This window comes from Bos javanicus, chromosome 11, assembly GCF_032452875.1.
Source record: "Bos javanicus breed banteng chromosome 11, ARS-OSU_banteng_1.0, whole genome shotgun sequence".
In the NCBI taxonomy this organism is placed as follows: domain Eukaryota; kingdom Metazoa; phylum Chordata; class Mammalia; order Artiodactyla; family Bovidae; genus Bos; species Bos javanicus.
In genome coordinates, this window is record NC_083878.1 from 48300221 (window position 1) to 48320997 (window position 20777).

The 20777-nt window shown below is 41.0% G+C and overlaps 1 protein-coding gene across 5 annotated transcripts in view; it reads right to left on the reverse strand.

The window, feature by feature from the left end:
* Nucleotides 1–19359, reverse strand: part of KDM3A (lysine demethylase 3A) — a 56507-nt gene extending 37148 nt beyond the window's left edge. Inside the window, exons 1-8 of one of the 5 annotated variants that reach the window (XM_061432621.1) lie at nt 19167–19359; nt 18251–18465; nt 9677–9832; nt 8361–8471; nt 4677–4779; nt 3806–3930; nt 3039–3111; nt 2848–2936 (exon numbers count right to left, since the gene is read on the reverse strand). In XM_061432621.1, coding sequence (XP_061288605.1) covers nt 2848–2936; nt 3039–3111; nt 3806–3930; nt 4677–4779; nt 8361–8471; nt 9677–9832; nt 18251–18465; nt 19167–19209 — 915 coding nt within the window. In that variant the 5' untranslated portion in view covers nt 19210–19359. Of the gene's footprint in view, nt 1–2847; nt 2937–3038; nt 3112–3805; nt 3931–4676; nt 4780–8360; nt 8472–9676; nt 9833–18250; nt 18466–18820; nt 18842–19020; nt 19147–19166 lie in introns of those variants that run through there. The other 4 variants (XM_061432622.1, XM_061432625.1, XM_061432624.1 and 1 more) reach the window with 4 other exon arrangements.
* Between the last annotated feature and the right edge of the window lie 1418 nt (nt 19360–20777).

Below are 20777 nucleotides of genomic sequence, written 5' to 3' on the forward strand. Positions count from 1 at the left end.
CTAGGATAGGTCTTACGAGCTGAAACAGACATGCTTTTCTACATCAAATTTATTTTCACATTTTAGATGTCAAAGTTAAGGCTCAAATAGGTTGAGAGACTTATCTCCTAGCCAAAGTTCAGGACTTTCTGAACATAGATTCTACTGTTCCCAGTAATCAGTTCACACAAACCTACTGAGCTGGATAGGATGCTGACAGAGAGCAGAGAGACATGCTCCCTGCCCTTCAAGAGTGGGAGTCAGTAAAGATTGTCATACTGAGTGAAATAAGTCAGAGAAAGAAGAAAAAATACTGTATGACACCCCTTATACATGAAATATAAAAGGAAATGATACCAATGAACTTACAAAACAGAGACTCACAGACAGAGAATGAATTTATGGTTGCCTATACACACTGCTATATTTAAAATGGATAACCAACAAAGACCTACTCTATAGCACATGGAACTCTGCTCAGGGTAATGTGGCAGCCTGGATGGGAGGAGAGTTTGGGGGAGAATGGAGACATGTATATGTATGGCTGAGTCACTCTGCTGTTCACCTGAAACTATTACAACATTGTTAACTGGGTATACCCCAATACAAAGCAAAAAGTTTTTTTTTTTAAGATGCATTTTTAATACATAATATTAAAGCATAAAAGACTAATATTTTATTGATCCATATATCAGCTTTTAATCTATGAATATGATATGTATTTTCATTAATTTGTGGCTTCGTTCAATACTTTCATGATTGTCTCCATTAAAAAAAAAAGTGTGAGTCAGGAAAAGAGGATCACTTACATATGTATGTTACTATATTTTACAGGCGCTACCTTTGCCTTCAAGGTCATATATTTACTTGCTCAGTTGCCTATCACTTCACTGATAAACTTGACACTTTGAAGAACTGGCACCTTTCCCAACAGGACGTCCCCAATGACCCCAGTCCCACTTGTACCCCAGGTTGATTTCTCCATGATCCATTAGGATGCCATTTCCTGAGTCATGGTCCCCACCTCAACAGAACATCATGTTGCTCTCCTTTTCATCTCACTGTTTACACTGATGCCTTCTCTATGACAGACAACACTCAAATAACCTCTCCAAATCACCCTTTATTATCTCTATCCAAGACTGCTAACAATTTATCCAGTGCCAAAACCTGACAGGTTACTATTCTACTGTTTCTCTTTCAGCTTCTAATACCCTGGATCACTTGACAATATCCCATGAGCTTACCTCTAAGAGGCAGTAATCACTTGCCTGACATCCTCAATTTGCAATCCTTACTACACTACTTCAATCTGGTGAACGTTAAGGCAAAATGAAAAGGGAGTAATATTAATTTCCAAAATGACCTCTCTATTCTTTCCTGAATTACCTGAGGTCAAGCCTTCACATACGGAAGAAAGAAAGAGGTACTAGATACCTTGGTTTACACAGTTTCTGCTCAAGCATTAAAGTTCCTGTGGCCTGTACATAGGCTTAAGCTTCAGGAAAGTCCATCATCCTAGCCACCCAGATTTTAGTATTTGTGTGGTATGTGCTTGCTTTGGTTCTAGTTGATGTTGTAGTCCAGTCTGCCCTGATTCAGAATCTCAGATTCATTCAATGACTCTGACCACTCTCATGCCATCTCTCCTTGCCCTCTTTCTCCAGACGCCTAAATTTCCCTCCAAAATGCTGCCAACAATCTCAACTTGGTCAATTTTAAAATTCGAAACTCCAGCCTGGAGCAGAGCATCATAAAGGCATTTTTGACAATTATAACACAGTAACATATTCATGTAACTTAAGTACATCTGGATACCTAAGTTGTGAGAAAGTTATCTGTACTAAGACCTAAGGATTCAACTCACTTAAAGAGCCTATAGTTTTTTACCCAGATTTCAAATTTTGACCCTGGTATTTATACTCCCTTAAGAAGTTTATCCCAGTCCTCCATCCCCTTATTAGGCTAGTCTGTCTAGCCCAATCTTTTGGGAATTCTGACTAAAACTTTCCCCAGTGTGTACACTGTGATGTTCTAAAGACATGTACTAGTAATTACAAAGCATAATAAAACACAGAATTTGACCTACTCTGGGATATAGGTTAAAACAATGGTAGAGATGTTAGGTGAGGCTTCCCCAAGGAAGCAATATCACATTAGAAAGATACACGGGAGTTACTTAGAATGAAGACAGCATTAGAAGAGAAAGGGGGACTGCAAGTCCTGAGGTTGGAGAGAACATGAGGTACCTAAAGAGCTAAAGAAGACCAGCTTCTCCATAGCATGGAAGAGAGGGAAAAGCTGACAGCCTTAAGTTTCTTGACCCAAATCCTAACTACTTCAGGAGGATAGAAGTAAATCCAGTACTTGAACTCAACAGTGCCACTCATAGAAGCCTGTACTTTTCTCGGCAGAAATTAGTAATGGCAAACCAACTGCTTCCTTCAAAAAGCAAGTATGTTGGTTCACCCAATCATTAATGACCAATCCAGACCTATTATCCAGGTGGGAGTCCTATTTCAACACCAATCTACTCAGAATTCTAAGGTTCCTCCCCTCTTCTCATGGATGCCATTCTTTTGATTTGATACACACAACTCAATTTATCTTTAAAAATATCTCCATGCGGTGGAATTGTCAAACCTACTGAGGATTTTCAGCAAATATCAAAAATAGTGAACCAGAAATGTATATTATCTCCATCTGCTTGAGCATAGAAATTATGGCCAAGATCTGGGACCAGGAGAGAGCAGACACAACAGCACAGATGAGCAGAGAAGACAGCCTTATTACCACTAAACATACTGGCCATGCACTGCAAGAATTAAAGAGAGCTTCACATAAGTGACAGAAAAAAAGCAAGGCTACCTCGGAGCATGATTTTGCCTGTTTGGAAACCAGGTTTCCATTATTCTCTGAAGACTTGCGTTTCACAGCTCCCATTCTTATAGAATTACCTAAAATGATTAAAAACAGGTAAGTCAGCCTCCCTGTTTCTCTTAAGATGAGAAGGATGAAGGGGAAAGGAGAATAAAAGTTTTAATCAAACAGTATCTTACCACATGTCACGAAGTTATCATGTACAACTTCAACATGAATCAGTGATGGATCCACAATTTTCAGTGCTGGAATCTTAAGAACAAACAAAACAAAGATACCAGGAAATTTAAAAAATGCTCAGGAATATACCAGAAATTACCTCTACCACTCAGTCGTGTCCCGACTCTTTGCGACCCCATGGACCACAGTCCTCCAGGCTCCTCTGTCCATGGGATTCTCCAAGCAAGAATACTGGAGTAGGTTGCCAACCCCTTCTCCAGACGATCTTCCTGACCCAGGTATCATCAAACTTTGGTCTCCTGTATCGCAGGCAGGTTCTTAACCGTCTGAGCCACTAGAGAAACTAGTTAACAATAGGAGTTTCTTACATATAATTTCCTTTTAAAAAATTACTGATTTTTTTTCCAGTCTGATATTTTAATATAAAATAACAAAGGTATTTATTTAGCTCCTATGTGAAAGTAAAAGTGTTAGTTCCTCATTCGTGTCTGACTCTTTAACAATCCCACGGACTGTAGCCCACCAGGCTCTTCTGTCCATGGAATTTCTCTAGGCAAGAATACTGGAGTGGGTTGCCAATCCTTTCTCCAGGGGATCTTTCTGATCCAGGGATCGAACCCAGATCCTCCTACATTGCAAGCAGGAGATTCTTTACTGTCTGAGCCACCAGAGAAGCCCCATTTAGCTCTTATAAGATACTATAATTCCTTTTTATAATTATCTTCCTCTGTCAACTTATCTTACACGCAATTATCATGATTTTTACCTCCTCACAGTTGACTTGAAGAGTTTTTGACATTGGGTTTCCATTTACAATGGTTGCAGAAAACCACTGAGTTGATGGGTCCAAGCTGTAAATTTTTACTTCTGAACCAACTAAATTTTTGTCACCTTAAAAAAAAAAAAAAAATCCTTAGAGCAATTTGCATTATCTCTGAACAGCACCATTTATCCAGCAAAATTTTTTCCCAAGTCTTTAAAAAAAACATGCAATATACAAAAAGGAAAAATTAAAAGATATTGCTATAAACTTAAGACAGACATTTCAGCAAAGGCAGGAGAAAATGCAAACTTTCCATTTTAAAGCTTCAATTTCCTATTGCTTTATCTTAGACTTGGCAGTATATTTATCCCAGCATCTGTATCAGACCAGGTAGTATCAGATAACTCATTGAGACCTAACTCACTCTCCTATGCAGTTTTAGAGGATCCAAATTCAGGAACCTCATCAGAACTTCTAAGTCTCCTAAAACATTCACAATTATGAAACTGACCAAGAAAATCAATAACAGTAATTGGTAAGATCAAGATCACCAAATTACTGTTTTACTCATTTTATAAGACTGAAATTCCAAACATATCAAATTTCATGTCAAAATATAGCTGAGCTTGTTCAGTATCTACTTCACTTTTATATCGTTCACATGATCCTCGGGCTTTCCAAATTTCAGAGACTTTAGAATACATTCTAGAATATAGTCCTCCACTCATCAAGCTGCATGGGAAATGCATCTAAACAATTACTAAAAAAATGAGACATTTTAATGAGCAAATGAGTGAGAAGGGCTAAAACACAGCTTCTTACAAACTAATCACTGGTTAACTCATGAGCTATCACCAACAGACAATCCACATACCTTGTAAAAGATGGCTTTCATCTAAATGTTTCACAATCAAAGCTTGAAATTCTTTACTGACACTCTGATTATCCATCAGTGAAAGACGGAGATTGTTTACATCCTGAAAAATTGAAAATCATTACATTTTAAGGTAACAAATAAGAACAGTTGTTTAAATTCCAGTGGTTATTTCAATTCATTTAATCACAGGGATTAATAGTGTCAATTAGCCATTTGATGGCAGCAAACCATTGCAACTCCAATGAACTAGACAGGTCAAACAGTAAGAAACCATCAAATGATCACAAATATAAGGCAGACAGAAGTGAAGCCACTTGAAGCTAAGAGTGAGACAGATACTAAGAGTGGCTCAAAGCATAATTTTAAATATGACAAAACTTAGACTATGGGACATATAATAAGCAAAGTAGCTAGTCATGCCAAAAATACTCTGTATCCCAAACTCTAGGGATTAGGGAAGTCACAGATCCAAATGCAAGGGGCAGAAGACACATACATAAGAAAATACTTAGATCTGTAGTGTCTGAAATTGCTGTTTTTAATAAACATCATTTCACATAGATTCATTTGAAATGAATCGAATTTGAAACCAGAATTCCAAATGCATTCTTCTTTACAAATGGTAAAGGTGGGGGTGAGGAGGGACAAAAGCTGAAGCCTAGGTCTTCAGCTAGACAGTTTTGAAACATTCAATTCTTGGCAGCTCTATTTCTGGCACTATTCCACAGTGTTCTCGCTTTGTGTGTATACTCAGTTATGATAAATGTATACAGACTGTCAATAAGAATAACCTGTCAGACCCGAGAAACCATATAGCACAGAAGCCCTTCCAATACTAGGCTTTCATGCTTTTCTGCATGTGAAATGGGTACACAATGGCCAAAAATAGTTCATCCATTTTTCCCACTGGGAAGAATACCCTTTTACAGAGGCCATGCTGAAAAAATTTCTTAAGTAACGTTAAACTAGGGGCTTCGTAAGAGTGCAACATTAAATTACCAGAATGAGCCATGTTTTTGTTTTTTTCTCCCTCATGCTATTGCAATTTCAAAAAATTTAAATGTGTTCACCAATTCATACTACAAGGTAAAAGAGCATTAATGGGGAGAGTCATTAACATTAAACGGCTCTTAAATAAGGTAGAATAACTGGATTCTGCCTAGAAGAGTTTCAAGGGCTCATCAAAAGTGCCAGGTAACTGAGCTGGACACTTAGTCATTTTTCTTATCCACCTATAACTGAGATGAATTCAATCCAACATTAGGTTTCAATTCCAACTTCTGCGTACCCCAAATAATTTTCAGATTCTCTATTCATTATTTAGGACAACCCTCCTACTGTGGTACCCATATCAGCCAACATAGAGTCTCATACAGTAGAAGCCTTACACTATCACCTGCCTCTAGAAGAGAATGCCCTGAAGCACTTAACTTTGGAAATCATCATCAGTAAAAGTCAAGAATACATGCAGAGTCTCCCTCAATCAGTATCATATTAATAACACTCACACTGACAGCACAGAGTGCACCTCCTTGAGAATAAAAACTTACTGATCTTTTCAATCTCAGGAAACAAAACTGAGTTCTACTTTAACTGAAAAGATGAGACACATTAAAGATGAAAAACAGAACTGTCCCAAAAACAATGTTAAGAAGTAAAAACTGCTCTCTGCTCAGTAGTAGTCTTCCACAGCCCCTCCTGTATGTTCCTTGGTCCTTAAAAGCAAGTATTCCGCATTTCAATGTAGGAAAAATATCAAGATAACCTTCCTAGCGTGCATGCACATGTGCCCAGTCTCTTAGGTCATCGTCTGACTCTTTGCAATCCCATGAACTGTAGCCTGCCAGGCTCCTCCATCCATGGAATTCTCCAGGCAAGAATACTGGAATGGGCTGCCATGCCCTCCTCCAGGGGATCTTCCCGACCCAGGGATCAAAACTGGGTCTTCTGTGGCTCCTGCACTGCAGGCAGATTCCTTACCTCTGAGGCACCAGGGAAGCCCCATTTACCTGATATATGAAGATTAACTTGTGCCCACAACTAAGAAAAAACATCTTCCTCTATTCCATTCACCTAAACATTATAAAATAAGGTTCAGAGTATGAATCTTGTTTTCACTCACTTCCAGGATATGGAAATAAAAGTGAGACTTGAGCACAGAAAAGCCAATGCTTTGGGTTTTCCAATACAGACCCAGCAATGGCAATGACCCTTGGTCCTAAACTGTCTTGTAGCTCATAAACTGGTTTAATGGTTCTATAGGCCACAGAAACAAGTCAGGTCACAAAACCAAAGAGGGTGAAGAGGATAACTGAACTTCACAAATGACATCTAAAACAACAAATGTTCATTTTAAGACCAACATTACTCCCAAGGTAGTGATCTGTGGAAGTAATGTGCATGTTCTTCCCCTCCCTCCCAACATTTTTATAATAAAGGAAAAAAATAAACAAATGAGCAAGACCCAAGAGCCTAAATGTTGTGAAGAAAAAGGTAGTTCTGCAAGCCAAACTGGAAAGAATAGGAACACACACACACACTTGACTCATACTGTTTGCAATAGTTAGGTCACCACACACACTGAATTTGTTAATATTGAACCATTCTTAGGGGAAAGATGGGGTTAGGTTTCTTGAAGCCTCTGGTCACAAGAGACATCAACCAATCACAATACATAACCTTGTTTTTATGTGTTTCTGTTGGAAAAAACCCCACTTCACAGTTTTTAATATATATAACTGCATTTATTTGCATGCAAAGTCGCTTTAGTCATGTCCAACTTTGTGCAACCCTATAGACTGCAGCCCATCAGGCTCCTCTGCCTCCCATTCTCCAGGCAAGAATACTGGAGTGAGTTGCCATGCCCTCCTCCAGGGGATCTTCCTGACCCAGGGATCGAACCCAAGACTCCTGAGGCTCTTGCATTGCAGATGGAATCTTTACCCCTGAGCCAGCGGGGAAACTGTATTACTGCATTACTAACTTTGAACTCACAGCTACCATACCTCATAGCTGAATGAAGCTTACATAACACATGTTCTAAGACTCACGTAGAAACAGTACAGACCACTTCAGCACTACCCCAGGGGGCCATTTTAAACATTGAATTAACCAACAACGTAGTACTAAACAGACTTTGAAAAGGACACTTGTTTACAGTAGAAGAGATGAAACAAGAAGGCAGAATGGCACCTTAATCAAACCTCAGCTGGGAACAGGTGTCAGACAACTCAAAATTTTCACCACTCTGCACATGTCTGTGAATGACCATAAAAGCACCAAAATACTAATTGGGGGGTTACAAATATATTTCAGCAAGTAAGCAAGTCCCCAAACATAGAATCCTTAAATAATGAGGACTGATATATATGCATACAGATACATGTATATATGAGTAACAGTTAATCTTTTAAAAATCATTTCCGTATCACCTATTTTAAAAATTATTTCGTATTACACACAAAAGCCGTCAACAGTAGTACCTTTGTCCTTCCAACCCCAATAAACAGTACCGACCCAATGGCTAACATTGAGCATTAATGTCTACTATCTGCTCATAAGATGGGTCCTTTTTTCTGCTAGATATCTGATCTGGAACAATCAACGTCAATACGTTAGTTCTCACATTAAAGGAGTTTATACTTCTATTTTTAGGGCTTAATATTGGTTCTAAAGTTTTACCTGTATAGGCTTTAAAAGGTCTTTAGAAAGAAATACTCTTTGTTGATCTCCTAAAAAGCGAATAGATGTTATGGACCCCAAACCAGCTTTGTCCAGTAGAGATTTGTACATCTGAAACAAAAGAAAATGTTTTGGCATCATAACTGCTATTAGTATCATTGTGAAAATGGGGACTGGCAATGTTCCATACAAAGATTAAACCATTCATTTGTTTTACTTACTACTAGTATCTCAATAATAACTATTTATGCGACCAAAACAAGAGCACACAATTTTTATCCAGAATCAATCATATAAACCCGATACACATTTGAGAGTCATGTTAACATATAGGTCTGGGTTTACAGATGTATGGCTTGGCCCAAATTTATGCAGAATTCTGTTTTAAGTTTATTTTTCTGGGGAAATGGGCCATGTTTTTAGCAAATTCTTAATAGATGGAGGAAAAAATACGAAAAGCAAAATACAACTTTAAACAAAACCCTACATCACTCAAAACCCTTCCGGGGCTCGTCTCATCCATGGGCAAAATCTCAATTTGGTTCACACACCATGCAGGTCCTTCACAAGCTGGCCAGCCTTTTAATCATCCTCTTGGCCTTTCAACTACCCAAATCTGTCCCAGTTCACCTCTCAAACAGCATTAACTGTCCTCACCAGATACAGAGCTCACTCTTTGCCTTTAACTGCACCAGACTTCTGGTGCGGAAATGGCACTATCATATACTGACTGCTGGTGTCTTTAAAGTCAAAGAAATATGAGCTGGGGGAACCTTAAAGATCATGAGACCAAAAGTGGAAACCCTGACAGGAGCCAGGCAACACCTACTATTCAGCTTCAGCCTACTGTTGCTAAAAGCCTGTTGCTACAGGCTTTAGTGTGGCCATATCTTACTGTTCTTTCAGTAAGCACTGGGAATCTAGATTTTTAAGAATATTCTCTACATTTTTTTAGGTAGACAGCTAATTTAGATTTTTTTAAAACACTGTAAGGGGCAAACTAAAAAGATCTGTATGTCGGTATTTATCGGCTGGTTTCCAATCCTTGACCTAGAAGTTCCCCATATTACCCTCACTCCCTACTCTTCAAGTGAGGAAACTGAAAACCCATGAAAGTCAAGGGTCCAGAATTGCAGGCCTCCTAACAGGGCTGACAGGAGATCCTGGGGCTTTTTCTGAATCTTCTGCAACATCATATCTCTGTACTATTATTTTCCAGAAGGCCAACTATAGATACTACATATAGATTTTCCCTGTTTCGTTCATAATGGATGAAAGAACTTCTCAGGGGTTCAATAAGCCCAAGTTTTACTTACTATTGCAGGCCACTGAACAATTCGCTCAGAAATTTCAGGAGACTTTCGTTCAGCCAAAACCAAGTTATGTTCCACTAAGAAAGCTCTCCTTAGGAGGCTGTAGACGTCTATCCATCTTCTCTTCCTCCAAGATTCTCCATCAAACTCCACACATACCTAGACAAACAGAATTGAAGGAAAGCAGACTTGATTAACAAGAACATGAAAAACGCCTAAGGTGAAATTAGACCCTGATCAGTCTATTCAGATCTGTATCTGTGAAATATGCTGCTCCCACTCCTGCTCTCTTACTTCCCTTCTCAACCCACAATAAAATAACCAGATATGAGGCTTCCCTGGTAGTCCAGGGATTAAGAATCCGCCTGGTGATGCACGTGACAGGAGTTCGACCCCAGCCTAGGAAGATTCCACATGCCACAGAGCAATGAAGCCCATGTGCCACAACTACCAAACCTACGCTCTGGAGCCTGCAAGCCACAACTACTGAAACCACGTGCTGCAACTGCTAAGGCCACATGCCTAGAGCATGTGCTCCACAACAAGAGAAGTCAGCACAATGAGAAACCTGTGCACCGCAACTAGAGAGCAGCCTCCGCTCTCCACAACTAGAGAAAGCTGCGCGTAGCCATGAAGACCCAGCACAGTCAAAAATAAATATTAAAAAAAAAAACAACAGATATGTTAGTCTACTCTAAATATCAAGCTTTGGCTCCCAGGCCACTTTGGGAAGCAGAAGTCAAAGGATATGGGGGCCAATCTGTCCTCAAGTAATCTCTGGGAAGACCTAACAGAAAAGAAACCCCATGTAGAAGGTTTTTACATGTTAATTAGACATCAGAGCTTGGAGAATTGAAAGACAGAAATCTGAAACCCTAAGATGTACTTGTCACAGGGCATTGTAATTCTGTGTTGACATGGTCACTAAGTAGTTGATGACCCCCAACAACACAATCCACCACTGGCTTTTACATTCCTCTGATAGCAGCAGATTCAGCAAGAGGCACTTTCAATGCTTTGAGCTGAATAAACTGGGAAATTTACCTCAGAATTTGAACTCCAAGAAAACTGTGCTAAATACAGAAGTAATTGATAAATGACACCAGAATTTTCCTAAACTACCCGTGTAACTTCTTATATGAAAATTAAACTACTTTTAAAATACTATTTTCCAAGTAACTATGAAATTTACTGCTTCTGATTTGTAAAATACCTTTTAGCCTTAAAGTTATAACCCCTGACCTAGAAGTTCCCCACATTATCCCCTTAAAACCTGTATAGATATTTTAAGATATAAAGGTAGAATTCAATCTAAAAGTGGGTCTCTGACAGTAATGCAGTAGTAATCAGTCACAAAATTCTTAAAATTCATGTGAATGTACCAAAACACCTTAGCTTCCTTAACCCATTAACAATATGCTACCCTTTTACATTGTCGTTCACTCGCTAAGTCATGTCTGACTCTTTGTAACCCCAAAGCACGTCAGGCTTCTCTGTCTTTCCCTATCTCCCGGAGTTTGCTCAAATTCATGTCCATTGAGCCAGTGATGCTAACTAACCATCTCATCCTCTGTCACCCTCTTCTCCTTTTGTCTTCAATCTTTCCCAGCATCAGAGTCTTTTCCAATGAGTCAGCTCTTGGCATCAGGTGGCCAAAGTACTGGAGCTTCAGCATCAGTCCTTCCAAGAAATACTCATTGGGTGATTTCCTTTAATTTATTCTAAGTCTTTTAAAATGTTTTTTATATTTTAACTGATACGATATATTCCCTTGGTATTCAATGTAAAAATCACTATTTTTGATTTAAAAGCCCTCATTTTTGCCTTCAAAGAATTAGTAAATCCATCAACACTTCATAATTTCATAGACAATTCTATCTCCCTTTTCAGCCTTTAGGAAAAAAGTTTACTTATTTTCCATTCACTCATCAGAATCCAATTCAAAAATCCTTTCCTCAAAGACATTGTCCCTTACCCAAGAGCCCCTCTCTACCCCAAGAGAAGTCCCTTGCTAACTGTACTCAAAACTCTGTCCTTTTCCTTCCCAACACTTATCCACATTTTGAATTATTTATTTGTGGTTAATTGACTGACATATTAAAAACTCGAATAGGTCAAAGTCTGTGTTGGCTTTTACTTACCATTGTATTTCATGGGTCTCCATGCTTGTTGAGTGAATAAATTTCTCTCTGAACTGGGCTCTTACCTTCTGTTTCTCTCATCCACTTGGAAGGCAGGAAGATCCCAAGGGATATACCACTAGCCTCAATCCCAAACTTTTTCAGGTTTATGGCTATATAATATCAATCTTTAAAATCAATTAAATTTAAGACCAATCCTATCCTCCTCTCCCAATCACAAAATGTACATCCCTAATTTCTCAGACAACTTCCCCTGAGAAGCGCATATCTTCTTGGTATGGCAGGCTTTTATCCTTGCAGTTATTACAAAGTGCAAATGGGTAAGCACCTATTATGTGACAAGGCCCCATGTTCTATGATTCCACTGGTTCTATGTATTCCATCCATCACCATAACCAACCAATGGTCCTTCAAGACAGAGGTGTTCAGAGACTGAGTATATTCCTTTCTGTTTCTAGCCACAGAATCCGTGTCTTCCGATATCTTCCCCAGTCCTTCTGCCCCACCTCACATCAACTTCAAACCCAACCTAGCTCTGGACGACAGAGCTTTCCCATCAATGTAGTGTACCAGGAGTGTACATCTACAAATTTCAGAGCCACAGAGATCTGGGTTTGAATGCCAGCTTTGCTGAAGCTTTCTTAGAATGGTTTTATATGCATAAAATACAATGCAACCAATTAACTGTACCCAAGTCAAGAATGCTTGCCAAAATCTAAGCTCTCTGAATTTAGTGTTCTAGCGGCTTCAGAATGCAAGTACTAACACCTACCCTTCACGGAATTGTTAGGTAGATTTTAAAGGCAATGTACATTAAGTATTTGGCAAGCAGACTAGGCAGCTTTAAGACCTTCATGAAAACTCAAATCTTAATTTATCAGAGTATCACTTCAGTTAGGAATGGGGGAGATAAAGACTTAAATATGATCACCTAACATCAATTCAGAAAAAAAAGAAGTAATCTAAGATCTTAAGTGGTTTCTCAAAACTTAAGCAATATCACAATTCTTATCATATCACTATCTACAAAGCTTATAGTCAACCCTAAACCAAAATTTAGACAATGTTCCTCTTTATATCTCAGTTTTTCAATAATTTGAAAACTAAATTTAGCTCTTTAAAAATAAGTTTATGACTTTGAAGTATTAGATCACATTAATCAAAAATTCATATTTAAAAAGATGGCTTTTAAAATACATATAATGAAACACAACAAGTTGTGAGCTTTCTTAAACATGCTTTCAAAAGTTTCCTATCTATCACAACCACACATCTTTCTTTTGTGTGCTGAGGTTTGATGTGCTATATATAAGGACATCCCCCTGTCACCGTCCCCAAAAAAGTCTCTTCTGCAGAAATTTCTATAAAAATGTACCAGTAAGAATTCAAATTCAGGGGGAACTAACTCGATGGATGTGAGTCTGAGTGAACTCCGGTAGTTGGTGATAGACAGGGAGGCCTGGCGTACTGCGATTCATGGGGTCACAAAGAGTCAGACACGACTGAGCGACTGAAGTGAACTAAACATGATTTTACCAAGCTCCTGCAAGCTGACAGATGCAGCTAGTTCTCATTGTAAAGAGTCTTCTTCCCGCCACAATCCCTTGGTCCAGAAAGGAGATGTTATTTATGCTATATGACTCCAAAGGCCAGAAAGAGGCCTATTTAATTATGATTCACTACCTGTAATTTCCAAAGTTCCAGATTTTTAACAGGGCATCTTGTAAATGTATGTCTATTAGCCTATCAAATTCATTGACCAGATGTTGGATATTTCAAGTTAATTATTTCAAGCTGCTGCTAAGTTGCTTCAGTCGTGTCCGACTCTGTGCGACCCCACAGACGGCAGCCCACCAGGCTCCCCCGTCCCTGGGATTCTCCAGGCAAGAGCACTGGAGTGGGTTGCCATTTCCTTCTCCAATGCATGAAAGTGAAAAGTGAAAGTGAAGTCACTCAGTCGTGCCCTACTCTTAGCGACCCCATGGACTGCAGCCTACCAGGCTCCTCCATCCATGGGATTTTCCAGGCAAGAGTACTGGAGTGGGGTGCCACTGCCTTCTCCGATTTCAAGCTAGTTTTCCCCAAAAGAAAACCTCTTTAAGACACATGAATTAATATTATCTAATCAAGCTAATTTCAAGACCTCCCACTTAGTATACACTAATCTTACCTGAGTATATGATTATGAAAACTATCAGAATGGCCAAGTAAAATGTTTCCAGGTTTAAAAATAGGCACTTACACAAAGGCATGTTTTTTAATCCCAAAGTTTTTGATGACATTATCTACTCTATGTCCAGCACGACGATGCAGAAGGCCACTTATTTCACTACTTCACAAATCAGAAATTATCTCATTATGCTTCTATTTATGTCTTCTTCCACCCAGACTTTTATCTAAAATCCTAGAGTCAAGCATTCAATTGTAGGGGTAAACAGTTATTACACTGTGCTAAAAGTTTCTCATTTTACATGGCTTGACAGGCAACAGAATCCACCTACATTCATTCAAGTTTCAACTGTATGCAAGAATGAAAAGACCAGGCAGACAGTAGTCATGGCATTCAGCTGCTAATGAGTGGGAAAAGCTATGACAAATCTAGACAGTGTATTAAAAAAGAGACACTACTTTGCCAACAAAGGTCCATATAGTCAAAGCTATGGTTTTTCCAATAGCTGTGTATGGATGTGAGCACTGGACCATAAAGAAGGCTGAGCACTGAAGAGTTGATATTTTTGAACTATGGTGTTGGAGAATATTCTTGAGAGTCCCTTGGACTGCAAGATCAAACCTGTCAATCCTAAAGGAAATCAATCCTGAATATTCATTAGAAGGACTGATGCTGAAGCTCCAATACTTGGACCACCTGATGTGAAGAGACAACTCACTGGAAAAGACCCTGATGCTGGCAAAGATTGAGAGCAAGAGGAGAAGGGAGGGACAGAGGATGAGATGGTTGGATGGTATAACCAACTCAATGGACTTGAGTTTGAGCAAACTCAGGGAGATAGCAAAGCACAGGGAAGCCCAGCATTCTGCAGTCCATGGGGTCACAAAGAGTCAGACATGTCTTAGTGAGTGAACCACAAAAGCAAGGAAGGGAAAGACCTAGACAAACAAGGTAGAGAAGGAGGACACTGTGAACATGCATAATGAACAAAGCCAGTTAGAAAGCAACCTGCCTCACACTCAAATAAGAATGGGATAAAAATAAGGTTAAATAAATTGTTCTAATCACACCTAATTAAGATCTGTTGTTATTCCAGGTAAAGAGAATACCACTGTTCCATTGCAAGACTATTTCTAAACTGCTTTTCTATATATAAGTAATAACTATTTGCTTCCTTCACGTATCTGTTCAAATATTTTAGCAAAAACTACATGCCAAGCAATGTTCTTAGTTCTGGGGATATTGAAACTAGCAAAGTAAGAGTCCTGCTAATTTCATTCTATCTGAATATTAAAGCTTAGTATTTAAGGTTTGCAGACAAAAATGGGCAAGTTATTTAACTTGTTCAAGCCTCAGTTTGTAAAACTAAAAAGTGTGGTTTACTATCTAGGATTTTTGTGAGAATTAAATAAAACCATTTACTGTTTCAGTTGTTCAGTCATGTCTCTTTGTGACCCCATGGACTGTAGCCCACAAGCTCCTCTGTCCATGGGGTTCTCCAGGCAAGAATCCATGTGGGTTGCCATTTCCTATTCCAGGGGCTGACCCAAGGATCAAACCCCTGTCTCTTGAGTTTCCTGCATTACAAGTGGATTCTTTACTGCTTGAGGACCTGGGAAAAGGTATTTGTTAATTCTGTCTTCACCACTAAACAATGTAACTGAGTAAGTGGCTTTGCTACAAAGTCTTTCTTAAATGAACCAAAGTTAACAAGCCCTGGCCTTATTAACTCCTCAACCAAGGAAGCAAATCAGTCTAGACAGACTTGGACTACTACCAGTGCTAAAACAGGTGCACACTACTTGAATTTTATTCCTTCTTATTCATTATTGCCCCCAGTCCCAACCCATTCCCCAAATCCCCCTAAATCTTACAGCAGGGTCCTACTCAGTTTCTGCCTGTATCTTGCCAAACACAATTGGTTTCAAAGTTTCCAAAACTGCTTTTCGTAATACATGTCCCTATACTTATGCCAATTACTTCATCTGCTACTCCATTAAGGAATGCAGCAATAAATCATGATTAGAAAAGACAAGTTGAGTAGATTTCTTACATGAGGGCTGAGTTGTGAAGAATGTAGGTAAAGCAAAAAATCCACTATAAGTGAAATTGTTCTTGAATTAAATCCCCCTTGCCTCCAGGTTAGGCACCTTAGCCCACTGGAAGACAAACAGCCAAACCTAGATTCAAGTGCTCTCTCTGTCCCTTAGTAGCTAACTATGCAAGTCTGGACAAGACTTCCTTTTTAAAATCTATTTCTTCTTTCTGAAAATGAAGCTATCACCACCACTTCAAAGGCTGGGGGTGAGGAAGATGCAGGGAAGACGACACATAAAGGACCTCCTAGACTGCCTTCCTAACCCAACAGGTCCTTGATCTCTGATGGGGAAGGGAACACCTAGTGTCTCATCAGTTGCTAAAGAACTAAAAACCATGAAGCTTAATCTCGTTTCCACTCAAATCAAATAAAAACCAAGGCAATAGAGAAAATTCTACTTGTGAAATAAACCATAACAACTATGATTAACATCTACTCCCCAAAGCCCATTTTTAATGGAGAAAGTTTATTAGCCTAAAGCAAACAGGTTGGCCATCCCTGCACCACACTAATTCTTTCTGTAAACCTCAAAACCCAGTTTTCAATGAGTGAAACCAACTTCACACTGTATGACAGGAATCCTTCAGTGGCACAGCCTTTGATTAGGGAGCACGATGATTAAGAAAGCAGGCTCAACGGTCAAAACTTTCTGGTGAGAACAATTTCAATTGTGACTTAGACAAGACAATCTACCCCAGGCCCAGTATTTTTGTCTGTAAAGTGGGGAATATTAGTACCTACCCTCAAAGAACTGCTGTTAAGGATTAAATATGAACACAGCCATCAACTGTTCAGCATGATGCCTAACACATGGTTAAGTACACAATGGTCACTCCTTTTTCCACATGAACATAAAGTAGACTACGGAAGCTTTGAAAATACATGACCACATATCCTTTCCTATAACCTTTTGCAAACTAATTACTAGTTGGGGCATGCACTGTCACCTTCAAAGTGTCCCCCTTGAACAGTGTTTCAGAAATCAACATGTATTCAACTGCTAGCGCGAAAGCTTGCTTCCCTTATCTGAGCAGTTTGCAAGAAAAAGCCAAGATAATGACCAAGTGAATCTATTACCCAGGATGGAAAGCTCTTCTGTTCTGACAAGCTTCCTTCAAGTTATCACCACTTCAGAGTTTTTGTTGGGGACCTCTCTTCAGTTATTTTTTTGCACAAAGGAGACTTTATTGGCACAATGGCTTTCTCACTGGTTGTTTCCAGCACCCTTTCACACCCATACTTCTATCAGGGAGTAAGAGCAGAATTCATCTCTTTTTGAAAAGATCTAACTGAAAAAGATTCTGCGTGTCATTTCGATTCAAAATCACCTGCCGCAATTGTTCCCATTTCTCCCTCCCTTCCAACACTCCAATGGAGTGTTTGAAGTCATTCCTCCGGCACACCGTGTAAGGGGCAGCTCCACCCCAGCCCTCCATATATGGTCATATCCCACACCCACTTACAGACTCTTCAAAGACAACCAGGAACTCACTCCTGCCCTGACCCACCATATACGGGCAAACACCCACCCTAACATGCTAAAAAGAGGACTACGCTCCTCCCTCTACACACACTTTTTTCCTCACAAGTCTGAAAGTTTAAGAAGTTGGGGGGAAGAAATTCGGAGGAACGAACCAAAAAACCCAACTAAAAGCACTTGCATCCGCTATTCTCAACGCTCGATTCTCAAACATTCCAAATGTCACCCACCTGCCCAAGATAGTATTAACAACACTTCCCCCCTTTCCTAGAAGGAACCGTACTGTCCTGAGTAAACACTGGAGAAGGAAATGGCAACCCACTCCAATATTCCTGCCTGGAGAATTCCCACGAACAGAGGAGCCTGGCAGGCTACAGTCCATGGGATTGAAAGAGTCAGATAAGACAGAGCAACTGAGCAAGGAGGCACAGGGCGGGCAACAACTAAGCATGTCTGAGCAACCCCTAAGCCCATTATTAAAAACAGGCAACTCCAGGCCAAACACACCTCGCTCTACACACCATTTCAAAGACTTTGAAGGTCTAGTTTTCTGCACCTTCAGATCAGATGCCAACTTTCTGGTCGCCTTTTCAGAAAAGGGGAGGGGGGGAATGAGGGTGTGCTGGCTGTCTCGTTACCAAGGTAACTAGGAAACGTCCGACTGTCGAGGCTCGGGAGCCGGTTATACCTTCAGATCCTTCTTGGTAACGTCGGTGTGGGAGACGGCTCGAATGGTCCCGGAGAGCCAGGGCCACTCGGCGACGCGCTCCACGTCCCAGCTGTCGTGGCCGCCGTCGCCGCCGTCGACTGCAGACAGACTGAGGAATCGCTTCCCCACCAGTACTGGCCAACTTTCTCCGAGCGTGAGCACCATGGTTTCCACGCTGCAGGAAGGGCTCCTCCCTGCAAAAACACAAAAACAAAATGCAACGGTGGCGACCGGCAGGAGCGGGCCGGGAAGAGAGGGCAGTGGGGGCGAGGGGGCGGGAAGAGGAGACCAGGGAGGAGGGAGGGTCCTAACCTCGCTCTGAGGACCGGACCCCGGGCGGCGGGGGCGAGAATGTAAGACTCAGCACCCGATCTCTCCACCCGCGCCTTCCCCGCCCCCCCCTCTCTCCCCCACCCCAAACACGGGCCCCAAGCGCCGCGTGACCCTCGCTCTCCCAAGTTTCGCTTTTCCAAAACCTTAAACCTCACCACAGACTAAGTGAGGAGAGAATTATTTGCTTAAGTGGATCTGAAAGTGTTCGCCCCTCACCCCGGAAAAGAAAAGGCCCCGAAGCAGAGGGCCCGTCCCAGGCGGCCGGGTCCCCGCCCCGGGCGGCCCCGCGGGAGGGGCGAGCCCGCGGTTCCGCACTTGCCCCGCCGCCCCGCCCCGACACCCTTCTCCCCGGCCGCGGAACCCCCGGCCGGAGCCCCGGCGCGGGGATGGCGGGGCCGCGGGCTTGGCGCCTTCACCTTTCTTCCTCCGCTCCCCTCAGCCGAGGCCGCGGCGCTTTTACCCCGCCTCCCGCCTCCCTGAGTCACCGGCGGCAGCCGCCGTTTCCAGCCGCCCAGCCGACTCTAGCTCTGACTTGGTTCAAGAGCTCTCACAAGACACGCACAGCCTCCTGGGTCCGCCCCCTCGGAGCCGCTTCCACCGGTCATTGGCTGAGTCCGAGGAGCTGGGCGAGACTAGTAGGGAAAGAGCCCATCACCATTGGCCGTCCAAGCGAGGGCGGGGCGAGAGAAAAAAACAATTCCTTGGCTGCCTCCTCCCTCTCCCCTCCCCCTTCCGACTCCCGGACGACCCCCATTAGGTTAAAGTACACCGAGCGTAAGCGAGGGATTCCTCCGCCAGGGCCATTCTTTCCATTTGTTGCCTCACGGATGCAAAAAAGTCCCGAGAAATCGGTTATCAACTTTAGGACCCAGAGGAAAATTACTGTGGTGCACAGATAAGACTAGATGGCGAACCCTAGGGCTGTAAGTGCCTATTGGATTGCTTGTCAACTGCGTAGGGTGTCGACCGAAGATAGGTTTTCCACTTGGCGGAAGAATCTCACAGGAAAGGGGTGAGGGCGGTGCAGAGTCAGCGGGGGAGGGAAGGGACTGGAACGTGCGGTTTGAAGCGTACTCAGCTAGAGGGAGGAGCGACAGTGTTCGAGAGGCTCGTGCGCAGGCGCTTCGCGGAGCAGAGGCTGGAGCTTGGGCTGCTGGGCGAAATGGCCGCGGGAGGCGCAGGCGCACGTGGTGATGATCATGGAACGTCTGAAGTCCGCCATTTTGAAGGAAAAATGAAGAAAGGCATGGAGTCACTGGGAAATGATATTAATTATATCTAAAGCAAAAGAGGCCATTCGTACAATACAAGAAGGGCTATTTTCTTTATTTTTTTTAATGTAAAGGGAGAATGAGAAGATATTCTGAGTCTTACAAAGAAAATGAAAGACTAGATCAAGGTCATAATGATACAAGATATGAAGAGGAAGTGACTTTGAAGGACAAAGGAGTTGAAAGGTGATTGTGTCTGTTCCACCTGAAGATTTTTGGTTGAATGAAGAAAAAAATGCAATGAAGGAATTGAAGATCTGTTATTTTATAAAGGCTGGTGCTTGATGTGGTATCACATTTAATCTTTAAGATTAAATAAGATTAAGTGGAGATCTCAAGCTCACATTTTACAAGTGTGAAAACTGAGAATCGGAAAAAGTTCAGAAACATATTCAAGGAATTATAGATGCAAGTTAACTCCGGGTGTTGATTTTAAACATGTATGTTCTAAATACATGACATTAAATAAAAAAATTTAAGAATAAACACAAGAATTAGTTTGATTGATTTACAATTTGCAGACCATTAAAGAGGGGGGAAATGGAACAAAGAAAACATATCCAGTCCAGCATAAGTCAGAATGGGAACAAGGGAGGGAAAAAAAAAACAAACAACTAGACAGAAATATGCTAAATTGATTTTAAAAATTAAAGAAGTATAAAGATCAGTATTTACAATAAATATAAGTGGGTTAATTTTAATCAGACTTTAAAAAGACTCACTGGATTAAAAACAACCTATAAATTGACCTTGAGCAAATGCCAACAGCAGCACAAAGCATGAGAATATGGCCCGTAAAGAGTTTCTAATCTAATGGTAATCAGTGCACAGCAATAGAGTGATGTTAATAAAGTTGAAAGTAAAGGTATCAAAAATGGTTTTATAATAATGAGGATGAAGTC